Source organism: Salvelinus sp. IW2-2015, linkage group LG18 (genome assembly GCF_002910315.2).
Source record: "Salvelinus sp. IW2-2015 linkage group LG18, ASM291031v2, whole genome shotgun sequence".
NCBI lineage: Eukaryota > Metazoa > Chordata > Actinopteri > Salmoniformes > Salmonidae > Salvelinus > Salvelinus sp. IW2-2015.
In genome coordinates, this window is record NC_036858.1 from 47916482 (window position 1) to 47933686 (window position 17205).

General features: G+C 40.9%; 1 protein-coding gene across 1 annotated transcript in view; it reads left to right on the forward strand.

Moving 5' to 3' along the window:
* Nucleotides 1–444: 444 nt before the first annotated feature.
* The window catches only part of LOC111977426 (small COPII coat GTPase SAR1A-like), a 20617-nt gene continuing 3856 nt past the window's right edge, over nucleotides 445–17205 (forward strand). Inside the window, exons 1-5 of the mRNA XM_024006840.2 lie at nucleotides 445–520; nucleotides 11760–11832; nucleotides 12395–12514; nucleotides 13461–13526; nucleotides 13654–13757. Of these exons, the coding sequence (XP_023862608.1) occupies nucleotides 11775–11832; nucleotides 12395–12514; nucleotides 13461–13526; nucleotides 13654–13757 (348 nt within the window). The 5' untranslated portion in view covers nucleotides 445–520; nucleotides 11760–11774. The remainder of the gene's footprint in view (nucleotides 521–11759; nucleotides 11833–12394; nucleotides 12515–13460; nucleotides 13527–13653; nucleotides 13758–17205) is intronic.

A 17205-nucleotide genomic window follows, 5' to 3' on the forward strand; every position in this document is an offset into this window, starting at 1 on the left:
TTGGTTACCCTTTGCTAGAACAGTCGAATACTGTACTGTGGAAAATGCACGTTTGTATGTTGTGTTCTACTGCCATCTAGCGGTCATTTTCTATACCAAGGCGCGCAGGAATTGTCATTTTATTTAAATTTTTTACCTTTATTTAACTAGGCAAGTCAGTTAAGAACAAATTCTTATTTACAATGACGGCCAAATCCTCCCCTAATCCGGACGACGCTGGGGCAAATTGTGCGCCGCCCTATGGGACATTCTCTGCATAGTAGTGGTGCTATAAATTGCTATTCGTGTATTTTTAGATTTGAAAAATATATAAACTTTGTTTTGATGTGAGATTCTGAGTTCCTTGTCTTAGAAAATCAAATTATAAAGGTATAGGATCGTAATTTGACGTGACGCCTGTCCCAATAGCAGTTGTTACGCAGTTCCGGTAAACTGTCAAATTATTTTTGGACCAGTCATTCACGGGAAAAAAGCCTTGACCAAAAGTAACGGGACGGAGTGTTAGAGCCACGGACACAAGGTAAATKATCAAATTTTTGCCATCAGTTCCATGAAAATCAACATTACACACTTGTTTATCAGAAAATCAGGCCAGTATGTTTTGAGTTTGATCAATTGGAGTGGGTTGTTTTGCGACCTTTTCTGCCTCGGCTTGTTTACACTGATGTTTATTCCAGCAACGCTGATGTTGCAAGTTTACAGTCACCTGCTTCCAGACTGGATTTCTATATGGTGTCAACAACAGTAGTCCTATTTTTTTATTTTTTATTTCACCTTTATTTAACCAGGTAGGCAAATTGAGAACACGTTCTCATTTACAATTGCGACCTGGCCAAGATAAAGCAAAGCAGTTCGACACATACAACAACACATAGTTACACATGGAGTAAAACAAACATACAGTCAATAATACAGTGAAAAATAAGTCTATATACAATGTAGCTATGATATTATATTGTCCATTGTATATCTGTAGTCAATAACAAATCTAACTCCAATAACCTTGAATTTTATCATAGCCGGGCAGATATAGGTAAACTCTAGAATTAGTTGTTGCATTCCTTAAGGTCACTGTCATGATATTCACACAGTAAGTTAGTAGACACTATCAAGAATGTGACGTGTGTATCAGTCAGTCATGGCTGCCCCAGAGGTATCAAATGTCATCTGTAGCCACAATTTGTTCTTGCTGGACTATTTTTATGGACAGTCTGACTGCTATGATCAGTAAGCCAGCTCCCAGTTAGTGTGAGGTGTGAATGGGTGACAGTTGTCTACCTGCACTATATATACAAATGTATGTGGACACCCCATCAAATTAGTGGATTAGGCTATTTCAGCCACATCTGTTGCTGACAGGTGTATAAAATCGAGCACACAGCCATGCAATCTTCATAGACAAACACAACCACAAAGTGGTATGCCACACAAGCTCACAGAATGGGACCACTGAGTGCTGAAGCATGTAAAAATGGTCAGTCCTCGGTTGCAACACTCACTACTGAGTTCCAAACTGCCTCTGGACACGAACTGTTCCTCAGGAGCTTCATGAAATGGGTTTCCATGGCTGAGAAGCTGCACACAAGCCTAAGATAACCATGCACAATGCAGAGACTGTCAACAAAATACAGCAAAGAGATGCTGTTTTTATTAGCGAGTTCATGTTTAAGTTCTTACTCAGCACTGTCAACACTTTTATAAGCCATAAAATGTGTGTTCTTCCTATTTCCACCCAGCGAAACAACAAGCACTGCAGCAGCAATGAGTGTGTAGGAAAGTGGCTTGTGTTATTATTAGTGGCTTGGGGAGTTTGTCAAGGAATATTTCACTTTCTCTGTTCATAGGAGTAACATGAATTTGTGCATGTTGCAGAAATAATGCCATGTGACTCGAGTGTCGCCATCAGCTGGAAGATGGTGGCCCTTTTTGGTCAGTGTCAGTGGAGGAAAGGGAGAGTGGAGGGATGTTGAGAGGCAGACTGACCTTCAGATATGCAGGCACCATCAGCCCAGAAAAATAWAATTATTTAAATGTCTGCTCATGTGGCGGAGTCTAGGAATATGGCTTTCCAAGACTATTGTGAGCCAGGTGACATCACYGCCGCTGTTGTGCCGAAAATCTCCCCCCTGACAGAATTCCCCCCCTCCCTTCTAATTTCCTTAATTATGTGGTTAGAGTCAAATAGTTTCTATAGAACAAACTTCACGTCCGGATAGGCAACCGAAATTAATAATTAATGTATGTGTAAACATAGAGGGAGTAAAATGTTGACAAGCAATAAACATTTCAGAACAACTATGGCTGAATTATCTTACACTTTCAAAAATACTTGTCGAATAAGACATGGGAGAGATGACGAATTTTGGCAAAGAGATTTATTTATAGACTAATACAAATCAGTAGCGGATTTAGGTACGGGCGACATGGGCAGCTGTCCAGCGCAACATCTTGTCCCCCGGGTGCGGGTGGGAGGGCGGGCGCTGAAGGGGGGGTTCGCCCAGGGCGTCATACAAGCTATAACCGCCCCATACACTTGAAACAAATAGCCAAACCGAAAACTGCAGACAAAAATGCTTTCTGCTACTGAAAACTGCAGACAAAAATGCTTTCTGCTACTAAGATCAGTGAAATGTAGGCTAAATGTACAACGGAGTGAAGAGCAGAAGTGTCAACTAGCAAGCAAGTCGCAGCAATGAAGAACGCGAAGGGGGGAGAATTCTGACAGGGGGGAGATTTTCGCACAACGCCTGTTCTAAAAAGGTCCCCGGGAGAGATGACGCGAGGGAGTGCGCAGGCAAGTGTGTTGTAAAAGGAGGAGAGAAAGAACGATAACGAGTAGAAAGGAGCCGAATTCAGAAAGTACCTTACGTCTGAGTATCGTTGGAGAAAGAGGACGTGCTAGTTCTGGAAGAGGATTGTTCCATACCACCGAATGACTGTCATTTTCGCCAGAGTGATGCTAGCTGTCTAACGTTACCCACTGGAGTGATGGACATCAAATAATTGTTACCGTGAGTTGAAGTGATTTAGTTATAAAAGATTCCCGTGGAAGTAATTGCACTTTCTGTTTATGACCTGAAAGAAGAGGACATCTAAAGTTGGGGACTTTTCAGTTGTTTGACATTACATAGTAGTGCAAGGATAAGAAGGGACACTTAATACTGAACATTTAGGCCTAATTAGCCAATCAAAGGAGAATAATATTACCGTGACAACGTTGCAGACTACTTATATTAGCCCTCATACAGACCCAATTAACACAGTAACTAACGGGTGTCGTTCGTTATTTTTGTTTGTTATTGGGATATCTGATATAGTGTCTTCAAGCTAGGCTAACCTTGCACCTGAGGTAGGTTACAGTAGGTTATTCTGTGAAATTGTGCCTGTTGTGTTGCCTAAAACTGGCAATATATTTTCATTATTTTAAAGCAGAACTATTTTTAAATTACTACTGCCTTGGGGTAAGAGGCCTAACCTGTCATAGGTATTGGGATGTATTGCGGGTGGATGCTCCATTGCTATTAACCACGTAATCTGAGGGGCTGCATACAGTGAGTTATTTGTAATTTTTCACCCTATACTATTAGGAAAGGTGCCACTAACGTAAACTCACCCCATTGTAAAAGTTTGCGTCAATCGAATCTGGTATCAGGATAAAATGTGATTCAGAGTCACCGAATATACTTTAAGTATTTTTTATTTAACATAAGCGATAAATGGTAAATGCAATTTTCGTATATACGGGTTCACTGTATCACCACGCAGGGTAAAGCAGAGAACTGACTGAAATAGTACAGACATCCTCTTTTATACTGTGACAGAGGTAGTTCCAACTTTAGAGTTGGCCTGTCACAGTAGAGGCTTAGCGTGGTTTAAACTTGCTAGCCTATYGGTGGTGCCCAGGCTGGTCCCAGCCTCACAGCACACAGGATCCAGATATCCGGAAGTGTTTGTTGTGAAGTTTGAGCTGAGTTGTCGGTGGCTACACATTCCTCAGTTCCTGTTTTCTTGTTATTCAGCATTTTTCCATCTTGTCTCAACCTTCTGGTTTGCACAGTCGACACCCTAGATTAACAACAGCTTTTCTGCATTCAAGCTATGTTTTGTGATTAACATGTCCTATTTCTATAAGGCATATATTTTTGTTAAAAAGAGAACAAAACCATCCTTCACACCATTCCGTACAAATGTGCTCAACCGCAACATTCAAACGAGGCTACAAAGAAAACTAATGGGACTGTAGCGACTGTGTTGACCTCAAAATCGGGGGTGTGAACTAGGTTTCTATTCAAGCGTTGATCGACATGGTAATGGCTCTATAGTATTGGAGAAAMGTTGAAAAAACGGACCCTCCGTTACATCGTGGGGTGTCATGTCGTAAAGTACAGCAAGCATAAAGCAACTATTTCTGTCTTACAATCTCTCCACCAGGTGTAGCACTTCTCTCATCCTTTAAAAACAAGAAATGGACAGTGACGGGGTAAGGGGGGATACCTAGTCATTTTTTTCGTCATCATTGCATGCGATCATCATTCTCAAAGCCGCTGTTTACTTCTAAGATCACTTTAGCACCGCCCTAAAAACCCGATTCAAATTCGACACAAACCTTCAAATAGGTATGTAATGACACATTATATAAACTCTTTATAGTGTTTTATTTACATTTTAGAGGCGATAAGGTGATAAGTTGGACAGATCGAGTGAAAAAAAAGCAATTTTCCCACACGACATCTCTCCTTCTCACTATCACGCATTAGTTTCGCTTCCCCAACCGCCATTTTTAAAAAGACCCGACGGGGCTCATTGCCTGCTTGAATTATGCAGAAATGGGCAGTGTTTAGGTCATGTAGTTGATTCTGTTGGAAAGGGGAGAAATTGTGCTTTACAATGTTATTGACATTACAGTTGATCTGGAAGTATTACGTTTTTGGGGCGCTAAAATAAGGGCAATTGTACGGACCAAGGCGATGTACGAGTTTACGTGAGTTTATGTTACTAGGGTTGCACATTTTGAGGAATATTCAGAGGTGGAAACTTTACGTGGGAATATGCTAATTAATATTAATACCATTTAAATGTAGATGTTTTTTTTCATTGGATATATTTACCATATCATATGGAGACAGAAACATAAAACTGATACCTTATCATAAGTACACATAATTGCAAATTGTTAAATCCTTCCAATATATATATATTTTAAACAATTAGTTACAAATTGAACTTTAATTAAATGAGTTGACTCTTCACATGGGAGGATTTCACTGAACAACAAAAGAAAGGGAATATTGAATGATCCCCAATGATCCATCGCATCTCCCAAAAACGTTTTCAACATACATCTGTAAAATGATAGTCTAGAAACTAAAGCTTTGGTTGTCTCCCTCTCAGGCTTCCATTACTTCTCCCTAGACCTCCGCAATGTCCCCCTCTTGAACATCAGACTCGGAGGCCTCATCTTCACTGTCACTTTCCAACCTCCAACATCAGACAGGATGGCATTGTCTCCCTCAATCCGTGCAATGGCTACTGCTATAGGGTTCAGGAGTTTCAGGCTGCTTACCACTCTCCCAAAATACATAATCCAGGAGGATCCTCTTGATGGGGCTGTCCATATCGGCAGACTGTGATATGGCCATTTCTTGGAGAGAGTCCTTCCTCTCAAGGAGACTGTCAAACATGATGACAACTCCACCCAACAGGTGTTGCTGGGCAGCTTCAATGTGGTGCTCTTATTCTTCTCACTTTGCTTGGTGAGGTAGATTGCAGCTATAACTTGATGACCCTTCACATACCTAACCATTTTCTTGGCTCTCTTGTAGAGTGTATCCATTGTTTACAGTGCCATGATGTCCTTGAGGAGCAGATTCAATGCATGAGCAGCACAGCCAATGGGTGTGATGTGAGGGTAGGACTCCTCCACTTTAGACCAAGCAGCCTTCATGTTTGCAGCATTGTCTGTCACCAGTGCAAATACCTTCTGTGGTCCAAGGTCATTGATGACTGCCTTCAGCTCATCTGCAATGTAGAGACCTGTGTGTCTGTTGTACCTTGTGTCTGTGCTCTTGTAGAATACTGGTTGAGGGGTGGAGATGATGTAGTTAATTATTCCTTGCCCACGAACATTCGACCACCCATCAGAGATGATTGCAATACAGTCTGCTTTCTCTATGATTTGCTTGACCTTCACTTGAACTCTGTTGAACTCTGCATCCAGCAAATGAGTAGATTAAGCATGTCTGGTTGGAGGGGGTGTATGCTGGGCAAAGAACATTCAGAAATCTCTTCCAATACACATTGCCTGTGAGCATCAGAGGTGAACCAGTTGCATACACAGCTCGAGCAAGACATTCATCAGCATTTCCCTGACTACGTTCCTCCATTGAGTCAAAAAAACTTCTGATTCCAGGAGGACCATGAGCTGTTGCTATCGATAAGGTGTCTGATTCATCATTTTCATCTCGAATAGAGGGATTTGGCACAATATTTGTAAATGTACACAGCTTTTCCTTCTACATTAGCTGCAGTGAAATGTCTCCACACATCAGATAGTGCCTGTGGCATTTTCATGTAAAAATTGTACAAAGAAATGTTTAAAAATCAAATACAATTACATGTACAGATAAATATTTAAACAGTTAGATTAAACAACTCCTTTGTAAGATACATATTTTAAAATGAAACATGTATGGAAACAGGTGAATTAACACTCAGTTAGCAGGCTCAAGCAAGCTAAACCCACATGGTAGCAAAAACTAACCAGCAGAAATTGTTAACAAGTTAGAAATGATTTAAACACACTTTGCTGTAGGTTCCTATTTAGTAGTTAACAAAAAAATTATGTATGTCATATAAAATATATTTACCCCACACAGTATTGTAATCAAAACTTACCAGAAAGCATCAATGCAATATTAGCCACTTTCAATGCAACATACCGATACAAAATGAACTATGCAAGAGATTTTGTTGTTGGCAGAACGCATCGGAGTAGGATTCTATTGAGTTGACATGCACTACTCAGCCCTTACTCTACAGAGACTGTGTTTACAGAATGAGCGGTCGTGAGTAGATGAGCTTGATTTGAGATCAAAGTGATGTATGTAGCCACGTGTGCACATTTTGTTCATGTCCTTTGCTAGTTAGTGAGATATTAGCCCAGTTATAGATCATTTGTAGTCAGCAATAGGGCTGTGATTGCTTCCTACAAGAGCACAAAACGTATACATTTCTAGACCTCTTTGAAAAGCGAATCAAATATAATTTGCCAATAAAATTTGTCTGATTCTCTTTAATAATAGAATGGGAATAATAAATCAAATCAAATGTATTTATATAGCCCTTCTTACATCAGCTGATATCTCAAAGTGCTGTACAGAAACCCAGCCTAAAACCCCAAACAGCAAGGCAGGTGTAGAAGCACGGTGGCTAGAAAATAATGCATTTTATTTTGTAARGTGTTGTTTTTTTTCTTCAAAAGTCTCATGGTATATAGGCCTACATTGAACACCACACATTGGCTGCTACTGTAGGCTGAATGGTAGAACAGCTATTTCCATGTTAAAATGTAATGGGATGCATTTTCTCCATAGTTTTTGATGGTAGGCGTACATTATGATCAAATAGCCACAGTAGCCTACATGGCCACTTAAAACTAACTTAAAGTGGGTTCAGCCTCAGTGGTCACAGTAAACACATGCTGGAAGTTGCACAGAAATTTCACAAGTCATTGAAATTTGCTCTCAGCGGACCTGAAATCTGCTCAGTGCCCAARAAATTTGAGGGAACATTGTTCGAAATACCCATGAAACCTAGCGGTTTTTCCACCATAAAATAAGGTCTGTGTTTTGTGTAGGCTTACCCTGGCATGACGTTTTGATATACGTGCAAATCTCTCTAGGACAAGGTGACTTAACAATATGTTCACCTGTATTTTCCACCCCAAAAATGAAATGCTAATGTGGCTATCATAAAAAACTACAAATGCCATGATGATCTGGATGAGCAAACCAAATCGAGGCAAATGTAAGAATCTCTGGATTAACTATCTAATGTTAGCAACATTTAGCAGTTAATAAATTGGCTACATTTCTTTAAATTTACAATTCTGTGAGCTGTCTTGTGCAAGTTTTAAATTGACACTACCTGTTAGCAAAGGTGTCAGCTAGAGATGAAGTGCAGGAACTGCAGATTTGTAGTCTTGCATGATGTCTACTTTGATGCTAATTAGCATTTTAGAATCTGAGTAAATAGCTGAATATATTGATTAGCGGTCATGGCCGATTAATTAGGGCCGATTTCAAGTTTTCATAACAATTGGTAATCAGCATTTTTGGACGCCGATTATGGCCGATTACATTGCAATCCACGAGGAGACTGTGTGGCAGGCTGACCACCTGTTACGCGAGTGCAGCAAGGAGCCAAGGTAAGTTGCTAGCTAGCATTAAACTTATCTTATAAAAAACAATCAATCTTAACATAATCACTAGTTAACTACACATGGTTGATGATATTACTAGTTTAACTAGCTTGTCCTGCGTTGCATATAATCAATGCGGTGCCTGTTAATTTATCATCGAATCACAGCCTACTCCGCCAAATGGGTGATGATTTAACAAAAGCGCATTCGCGAAAAAAGCACAATCGTTGCACCAATGTACCTAACCATAAACATCAATGCCTTTCTTAAAATCAATACACAAGTATATATTTTGAAACCTGCATATTTAGTTCAAAGAAATCCATGTTAGCAGGCAATATTAACTAGGGAAATTGTGTCACTTCTCTTGTGTTCTGTGCAAGCAGAGTCAGGGTATATGCAGCAGTTTGGGCTGCCTGGCTCGTTGGGAACTGTGAAGACCATTTCTTCCTAACTAAGACCGTAATTMATTTGCCCGAATTGTACATAATTATGACATAACATTGAAGGTTGTGCAATGTAACAGCAATATTTAGACTTAGGGTTGCCACCCGTTTGATAAAATCTGAAACGGTTCCATATTTCCCTGAAAGAATAAACATTTTGTTTTCGAAATTATAGTTTCCGGATTTGACCATATTAATGACCAAAGGCTCGTATTTTTGTGTGTTAATTATATTATAATTACATCTATGATTTGATATTTGATAGAGCAGTCTGACTGAGCGGTGGTAGGCAGCAGCAGGCTCGTAAGCGTTCATTCAAACAGCACTTTCCTGCGTTTGCCAGCAGCTCTTTGCAATGCTTGAAGCACAGCGCTGTTTATGACTTCAAGCCTATTAACTCCCGAGATTAGGTTGGCAATACTATATTGCCTATAAGAACATCCAATAGTCAAAAGGTATATGAAATACAAATGGTATAGAGAGAAATAGTCCTAGAATTCCTATAATAACTACAACCTAAAACTTCTTAACTGGGAATATTGAAGACTCATGTTAAAAGGAACCACCAGCTTTCATATGTTCTCATGTTCTGAGCAAGGAACTTAAACGTTAGCTTTTTTACATGGCACATATTGCACTTTTACTTTCTTCTCCAACACTGTGTTTTTGCATTATTTAAACCAAATTGAACATGTTTCATTATTTATTTGAGACTAAATTAAATTTATTTATGTATTATTTTAAGTTCAAATAAAAGTGTTCATTCAGTATTGTTGTAATTGTCATTATTACAAAGATATATACTGTATATATATATATGTATATATATATAACATTTTAAAAAGCCGATTAATCGGTATCGTCTTTTTTTTGGTCCTCCAATAATCGGTATTGAAAAATCATAATCGGTCAACCTCTAATATTGATAAAAGTAACCTTGTTCTAGAGCGATTTATATGGTTATCAAAACGTCATGCTAGGGTAAACCTACAAGGAAACACAGCACTTATTTTAAGTGTGTCTAAAATGAATAAATTAATGGTGGAAAAATGATTGGAACCATGTCCTTGTTTGACCGCTAGGTTTTATGGGTATTATGACACCTCCACTGTGGGGCTCTATTGGAGGTTATATAGGTGTGACTAAGTCTATTGCGCTGTGTGATTTGTGATTTAGCTGTTATTATTTCAATTGACTATTTCTGTATTTTTATTTCGTCATGTTTCGTTGATAAACAAATTGTATCACCTCTAATTTGTTAGTTTTGTTATTTCACTGAACAAAAATATAAATGCAACATGCAACAATTTCAAATATTTTATGGAGTTACAGTTCAGGAAATCAGTCAATTGAAATACATTCATTAGGCCCTAATCTATGGATTTCACATGACTGGGAATGCAGATATGCATCTGTTGATAATWAAAAAAAAAAATGTGGGCGTGGATCATAAAACCAGTCAGTATCTGGTGTGACCACCATTTGCCTCATGCAGCGCGACACATCTCCTTCACGTAGAGTTGATCAGGCTGTTGATTGTGTTCTGTGGAATGTTGTCCCACTACTTTTCAATGGCTGTTCGAAGTTGCTGGATATTGGCGGGAACTGGAACACGCTGTCGTACACAGCGATCCAGAGCATCCCAAACATGCTCAATGGGTGACATGTCTGGTAAGAACGCAGGCCATGGAAGAACTGGGACGTTTTCAAGTTTCCAGAAATTGTGTACAGATCCTTGCGACATGGGGCCGTGCATTATCATGCTGAAACATGAGGTGATGGCAGCGGCTGAACGGCATGACAATGGGCCTCCAGGATCTCGTCACGGTATCTCTGTGCATTCAAATTGCCAATTGTGTTCGTTGTCCATAGCTTATGCCTGCCCATAGAAGCCGGATGTGGAGGTCCTGGGCTGGCATGGTTACATGTGGTCTGCGGTTATAAGGCCAGTTGGCGGTACTGCCAAATTCTCTAAAACGATGTTGGAGGCGTCTTATGATAATTCAATGTTCATTTCTATATCTGGCAACAGTTCTGGTGGACATTCCTGCAGTCAGCATGCCAATTGCACGGTCCCTCAAAACTTGAGACATCTGTGGCATTGTGTTGTGTGACAACTGCACATTTTAGTGGCCCCAGCACTAGGTGCACCTGTGTCATGCTGTTTAATCAGCTTCTTGATATACCACACCTGTCAGGTGGATGGATTATCTTGGCAAAGAAGAAATGTTCACTAATAGGGATGTAAACACATTTGTGCACAAAATTTGAGAGAAATTCGATGCATATGGAAAATGTCTGGGAAACTTGGTGTCACGATCATTGTATGAGTGAGAGGCGCAGCGTGAGTAGAGTTCCACATATTTTTTATAAACTGAAAACTCACCAAAACAATAAAGCACAAACGAAACGTGAAGCTATACAAAATAGTGGAGACAGGCAACTAAACATAGTCAAGATCCCACAAACACAAAAGGGAAATGGCTACCTAAATATGATCCCCAATCAGAGACAACGATAAACAGCTGTCTCTGATTAGGAACCATATCCGGCCAACATAGACATACAAAAACCCTAGATGACCTACCCTAGTCACTATCACGCCCCAACCAACACAGAGAAAAAACAGCTTACTATGGTCAGGGCGTGACACTTGGGGCCAGCACTTTACTTGCTCTTTCACAAATAATGTTTAGTATATGGGTATAGAAATGGGTAGAGCCAGAAGCAATGTGTAGAAGCATTATGTCTAACTTTCTCTTGCGTGGCAGAGTTGTAGTTGGCCCTTGTCTGTCCTCTAATGAATGAAGCTGAGTATAGTTAAGAGGTAAGTACCGTCAGGATTTTCATTAACACTGTAAGTGACTGTTTGTTATTTAACCGTTCTGTTTCAGGTGAAGATAACAGACATGTCGTTTATATTTAACTGGATCTACAGAGGCCTCAGTGGTGTGCTGCAGTTACTAGGTACAGTGCATTTAAGCTATAAGGCTAGAGGAGGTGTGGTATTTGGCCAATCTACCACGGCTAAGGGCTGTTCTTACGCATGACGCAACAGGGAGTGCCTGGATACAACCCTTAGCCGTAGTATATTGGCCATAAATCACAAAGCCCTGAGGTGCCTTATTGCTATTATAAACTGGTTACCAACGTAATTAGAGCAGTAAAAATAAATGTTTTGTCATACCCATGGTATACAGTCTGATATACCACGGCTGTCAGCCAATCAGCATTCAGGGCTCGAACCACCCAGTTTATAATACAATTTAAACCATTCAATCATTAAAACTAACTACTGAAGAAAGATGAATTACTTACTGAAGAGTGATCAACATTATTTCTGAGTGTATCTGTAGCGTTTGACTCATGCTGTACCAATAACTGTGTTTTCTTTCTTAAGCACATTCCTAACCTAATCATATTATGGTCAAATCAGGTATTCAATCCCATGTCGTATTGTCAGCATCATATTTTCCTACATTAAATTTGATGGTAAATAGACTGTCTCTTCGCTTGTATCTCCCTCCAGGTTTGTATAAGAAGTCTGGGAAGCTGGTGTTCCTTGGTTTGGACAATGCTGGAAAAACAACACTACTGCACATGCTCAGAGATGACCGACTGGGACAGCATGTGCCAACACTACATCCCAGTAAGGCAAAGGAGGTTCAGACATCTTGCTTACTTTTATTTATTTTTTTATTTTTTTTCACCTTTATTTAACCAGGTAGGCTAGTTGAGAACAAGTTCTCATTTGCAACTGCGACCTGGCCAAGTTAAAGCATAGCAGTGTGAACAGACAACAACACAGAGTTACACATGGAGTAAACAATAAACAAGTCAATAACATGGTAGAAAAAAAGAGAATCTATATACAATGTGTGCAAAAGGCATGAGGAGGTAGGCAATAAATCGAATAATTACAATTTAGCAGATTAACACTGGAGTGATAAATCATCAGATGATCATGTGCAAGTAGAGATACTGGTGTGCAAAAGAGCAGAAAAGTAAATAAATAAAAGCAGTATGGGGGGTGAGGTAGGTAAATTGGGTGGGCTATATACCGATGGACTATGTACAGCTGCAGCGATCAGTTAGCTGCTCGGATAGCAGATGTTTAAAGTTGTTGAGGGAGATAAAAGTCTCCAACTTCAGAGATTTTTGCAATTCGTTCCAGTCGCAGGCAGCAGAGAACTGGAAGGAAAGGCGYCCAAATTAGGTTTTGGCTTTAGGGATGATCAGTGAGATACACCTGCTGGAGCGCGTGCTACGGGTGGGTGTAGCCATCGTGACCAGTGAACTGAGATAAGGCGGCACTTTACCTAGCATAGCCTTGTAGATGACCTGGAGCCAGTGGGTCTGACGACGAACATGTAGCGAGGGCCAGCCGACTAGGGCATACAGGTCGCAGTGGTGGGTCGTATAAGGTGCTTTAGTAACAAAACGGATGGCACTGTGATAAACTGCATCCAGTTTGCTGAGTAGAGTTTACCTATGGCTTACCTATGGCTGTCCATCGTTCTCTTTTAAGTGCTCTCATTGAATGACCTTTGTCTGGTGTTCCTAAAGTAGTCTATTTGTCTGCCTCTGTCCCACAGCATCAGAAGAGTTAACCATTGCTGGGATGACATTCACAACATTTGATCTTGGTGGTCACACACAAGGTACACATTAGAACTCAAACTTGGTTAATTTATGGTTAAGTCTTGAAATCTTCAGGTGATACTAAGGCTTAAGTGGCAGTGACAAGTCACTTGTGATCAATGAAACTGCTTTGATTTTCACTCACAGCCAGAAGAATCTGGAAGAACTACCTCCCAGCTATAAATGGTATAGTCTACCTGGTGGATTGTGCAGACCATGAGAGACTACAAGAAGCCAAAATTGAACTGGATGTAAGCCCCCCCCCCAACACAATTCTACAAAGAAAATAAATAGTCGTAGTAAATAAGCAGTATACAGTATCTTACACCCAGTAGTTATTGTATGGCTAAATGCTAATCAATACACCATTGCTTTTCACTGATGAGCAGGGCATTAATCCTTAAGAGTCTATTGACGCACCCATGCATCAACTTAATGAACATAATACAAAAATCCTGATCGAAATCTATCAGTTTAAAAGCTGCAATAACTTTTTGGGCGACCCCCGAAAAAAAGTCACATAGAAATTTGAGTTATAGATTTGTCACTCGTTGAAAACAAGTCTAAGACACGGTAGATCTGTTCTATGTGCGCTATTTCAAATCAAATCAAACTTTATTTGTCACATGCGCTGACTACCGTGAAATGCTTACTTACAAGCCCTTGACCAACAATGCAGTTATTAAAGGAAGAAAAAAATGAAAAAAAGTTACGCAATTTAAATAACAATAACAAGACTATATACAGGAAGTACAGGTTAGTCGAGGTAATTTGTACATGTAGGTAAAGGTAAAGTGACTATGCATAGATAATAAACAGCGAGTAGCCACAAATGGGGGGTGTGTCAATATAAATAGTCCGGGTGGCCATTTGATTAATTGTTCAGCAGTCTTATGGCTTGGTGGTAGAAGCTGTTAAGGAGCCATTTGGTCCTAGACTTGGCACTCCGGTACCGCTTGCTGTGGGGTATCAGAGAGAATCGTCTATGACTTGGGTGACTGGAGTCTTTGACAATTTTTTGGGCTTTCCTCTGACACCGCCTAGTATATAGGTCCTGGATGGCAGGAAGCCACTACCACTGCCTTACGGTCAGATGCTGAGCAGTTGCCATACCAGACGGTGATGCAACCTGTCAGGATGCTCTCGATGGTGCAGCTGCAAAACTTTGAGGATCTGGGAACCCATGCCAAATATTTTCAGTCTGCTGGGGTGGAAAAGATATAGTGCCCTCTTCACGACTGTCTTGGTGTGTTTGGACCATGATAGTTCGTTGGTGATGTGAACACCAAGGAACTTGAAACTCTCGACCCGGTCCACTACAGCCCCGTCAATGTTAATGGGGGCCTGTTCGGCCCGCCTTTTCCTGTAGTCCACGATCACTCCTTTGTCTTGCTCACATTGAGGGAGAGGTTGTTGTCCTGGCACCACACTGCCAGGTCTCTGACCTCCTCTTATAGGCTGTCTCATCGTTGTTGCTAATCAGGCCTACCACTGTTGTCGTCAGCAAACGTAATGATGGTGTTGGAGTCGTGTTTGGCCATGCAGTCGTGGGTGAACAGGGAGTACAGGACGGGACTAAGCATTCACCCCTGAGGGGCTCCAGTGTTGAGGATCAGCGTGGCAGACGTGTTGTTGCCTACCCTTACCACCTGCGGGCGGCCCGTCAGGAAGTCCAGGATCCAGTTGCAGAGGGAGGTTTTTAGTCCCAGGGTCCTTAGCTTAGTGGGCACTATGGTGTTGAACGCTGAGCTGTAGTCCATGAACAGCATTCCCACATAGGTGTTCCTTTTGTCCAGGTGGGAAAGGGCAGTGTGGAGGGCAATAGAGGTTGCATCATCTGTGGATATGTTGGGGCGATATGCAAATTGGAGTGGGTCTAGGGTATCTGGGATGATGGTGTTGATCACCAGACTTTCAAAGCACTTCATGGCTACCGATGTGAGTGCTACGGGGCGGTAATAATTTAGGCAGGTTACCTTTGCTTTCTTGGGCACAGGGACTATGGTGGTATGCTTGAAACATGTAGGTATTATAGACTCGGTCAAGGAGAGGTTGAAAATGTCAGTGAAGACACTTGCCAGTTGACTTTGAGTACACGTCCTGGTAATCCGTCTGGCCCTGCGGCTTTGTGAATGTTGACCTGTTTAAAGGTCTTGCGCACATCGGCTACTAAGAGCGTTATCACACAGTCGTCCGGAACAGCTGGTGCTCTCATGCATGCTTCAGTGTTGCATAAAGGCATTTAGCTCGTCTGGTAGGCTCGTGTCACTTGGCAGCTCGCAGCTGGGTTTCCCTTTGTACTCCGTAACAGTTTTCAAGCCCTGCCACATCCGACGAGTGTCAGAGCCGGTGTAATAGGATTCAATCTTAATCCTGTATTGACGCTTTGCCTGTTTGATGGTTCGTCTGAGGGCTTAGCGGTCATCGGCTTCATCAATAAGTGCAGCCACAACTCGTGAAACATAAGATATTACAGTTTTTCATATCCCGTTGGCAGGATAGTCTTGATCGTATATCATCCATTTTCTTTTCCAATGATTGCACGTTGGCCAATAGAACAGATGGTAGTGGAGGTTTACTCACTCGCCTACAAATTCTCAGAAGGCARCCTTACCTCCACCCCCTTTTTCTCCGTCTTTTCTTCACGCAAATGACGGGGATTTGGGCCCGTTCCCGAGAAAGCAGGATATCTTTTGCGTCAGACTCGTTAAAGAAAAAGTCTTCTTCCAGTTCGAGGTGAGTAATTGCTGTTCTGATGTCCAGAAGTTATTTTCGGTCATAAGAGACGGTAGCAGCAACATTATGCACAAAATAAGTATAAAACAAAGTTACAAACGTGAAACAAACGTGAAAAAAATAACAAAATAGCACAGTTGGTTAGGAGTTAGTCATCAGTTGGTCATCCCCTCCGGCACCATTCTTAGCGTATTTCTATGCTTCCAGTTTTTTGGGGTTTAGCTTTTGAGTCTTTTACTTTCGGTTTTGTACACCAGCTTCAAACAGCTGAAAATACTATATTTTTGGTTATGGAAAATGTATTTCACAGCCATTTAAATGGTACAATGATTCTCCAGACTATACTTGTTTGTTTTGTCACATAAACTGAAATTAAGCGAACTATTACTATTTTAGCAACCAGGAAATGTCGGAGCGATTTCTGCATAGTGCGTCTTTAAGCTAGATATCAGTTGCATGGGCTGCGTCCCAATCCACTGCATCCGCCTATGTCGCCCTTCCGCATCTGCGGTGGAAAGTGGCAGCATTACAGAGCTGTTTGTCATACCAGGAGACATCCCGAAAATCGGTCTCGTCACGAAAACGTCTGTAGCGTCTGAAAGGTTTGGCCTACTAACTAATATGACCACTCTATGGAAAGATGAGACTCTCACGAACACGAACCCCACAAGTGTCACAGAACTGGTCTCAAGGTAACCAATACAAATTAATGGAGGTAGTTTTGGGCCAACAAAAATAAGCGGTTAAATATGTATCTAAAACAACAACTATTTGTGAGCTTTCTTATACAGTGGGGAGAACAAGTATTTGATACACTGCCGATTTTGCAGGTTTTCTTACTTACAAAGCATGTAGAGGTCTGTAATTTTTATCAAAGGTACACTTCAACTGTGAGAGACGGAATCTAAAACAAAAATCCAGAAAATCACATTGTATGATTTTTAAGTAATTAATTTGCATTTT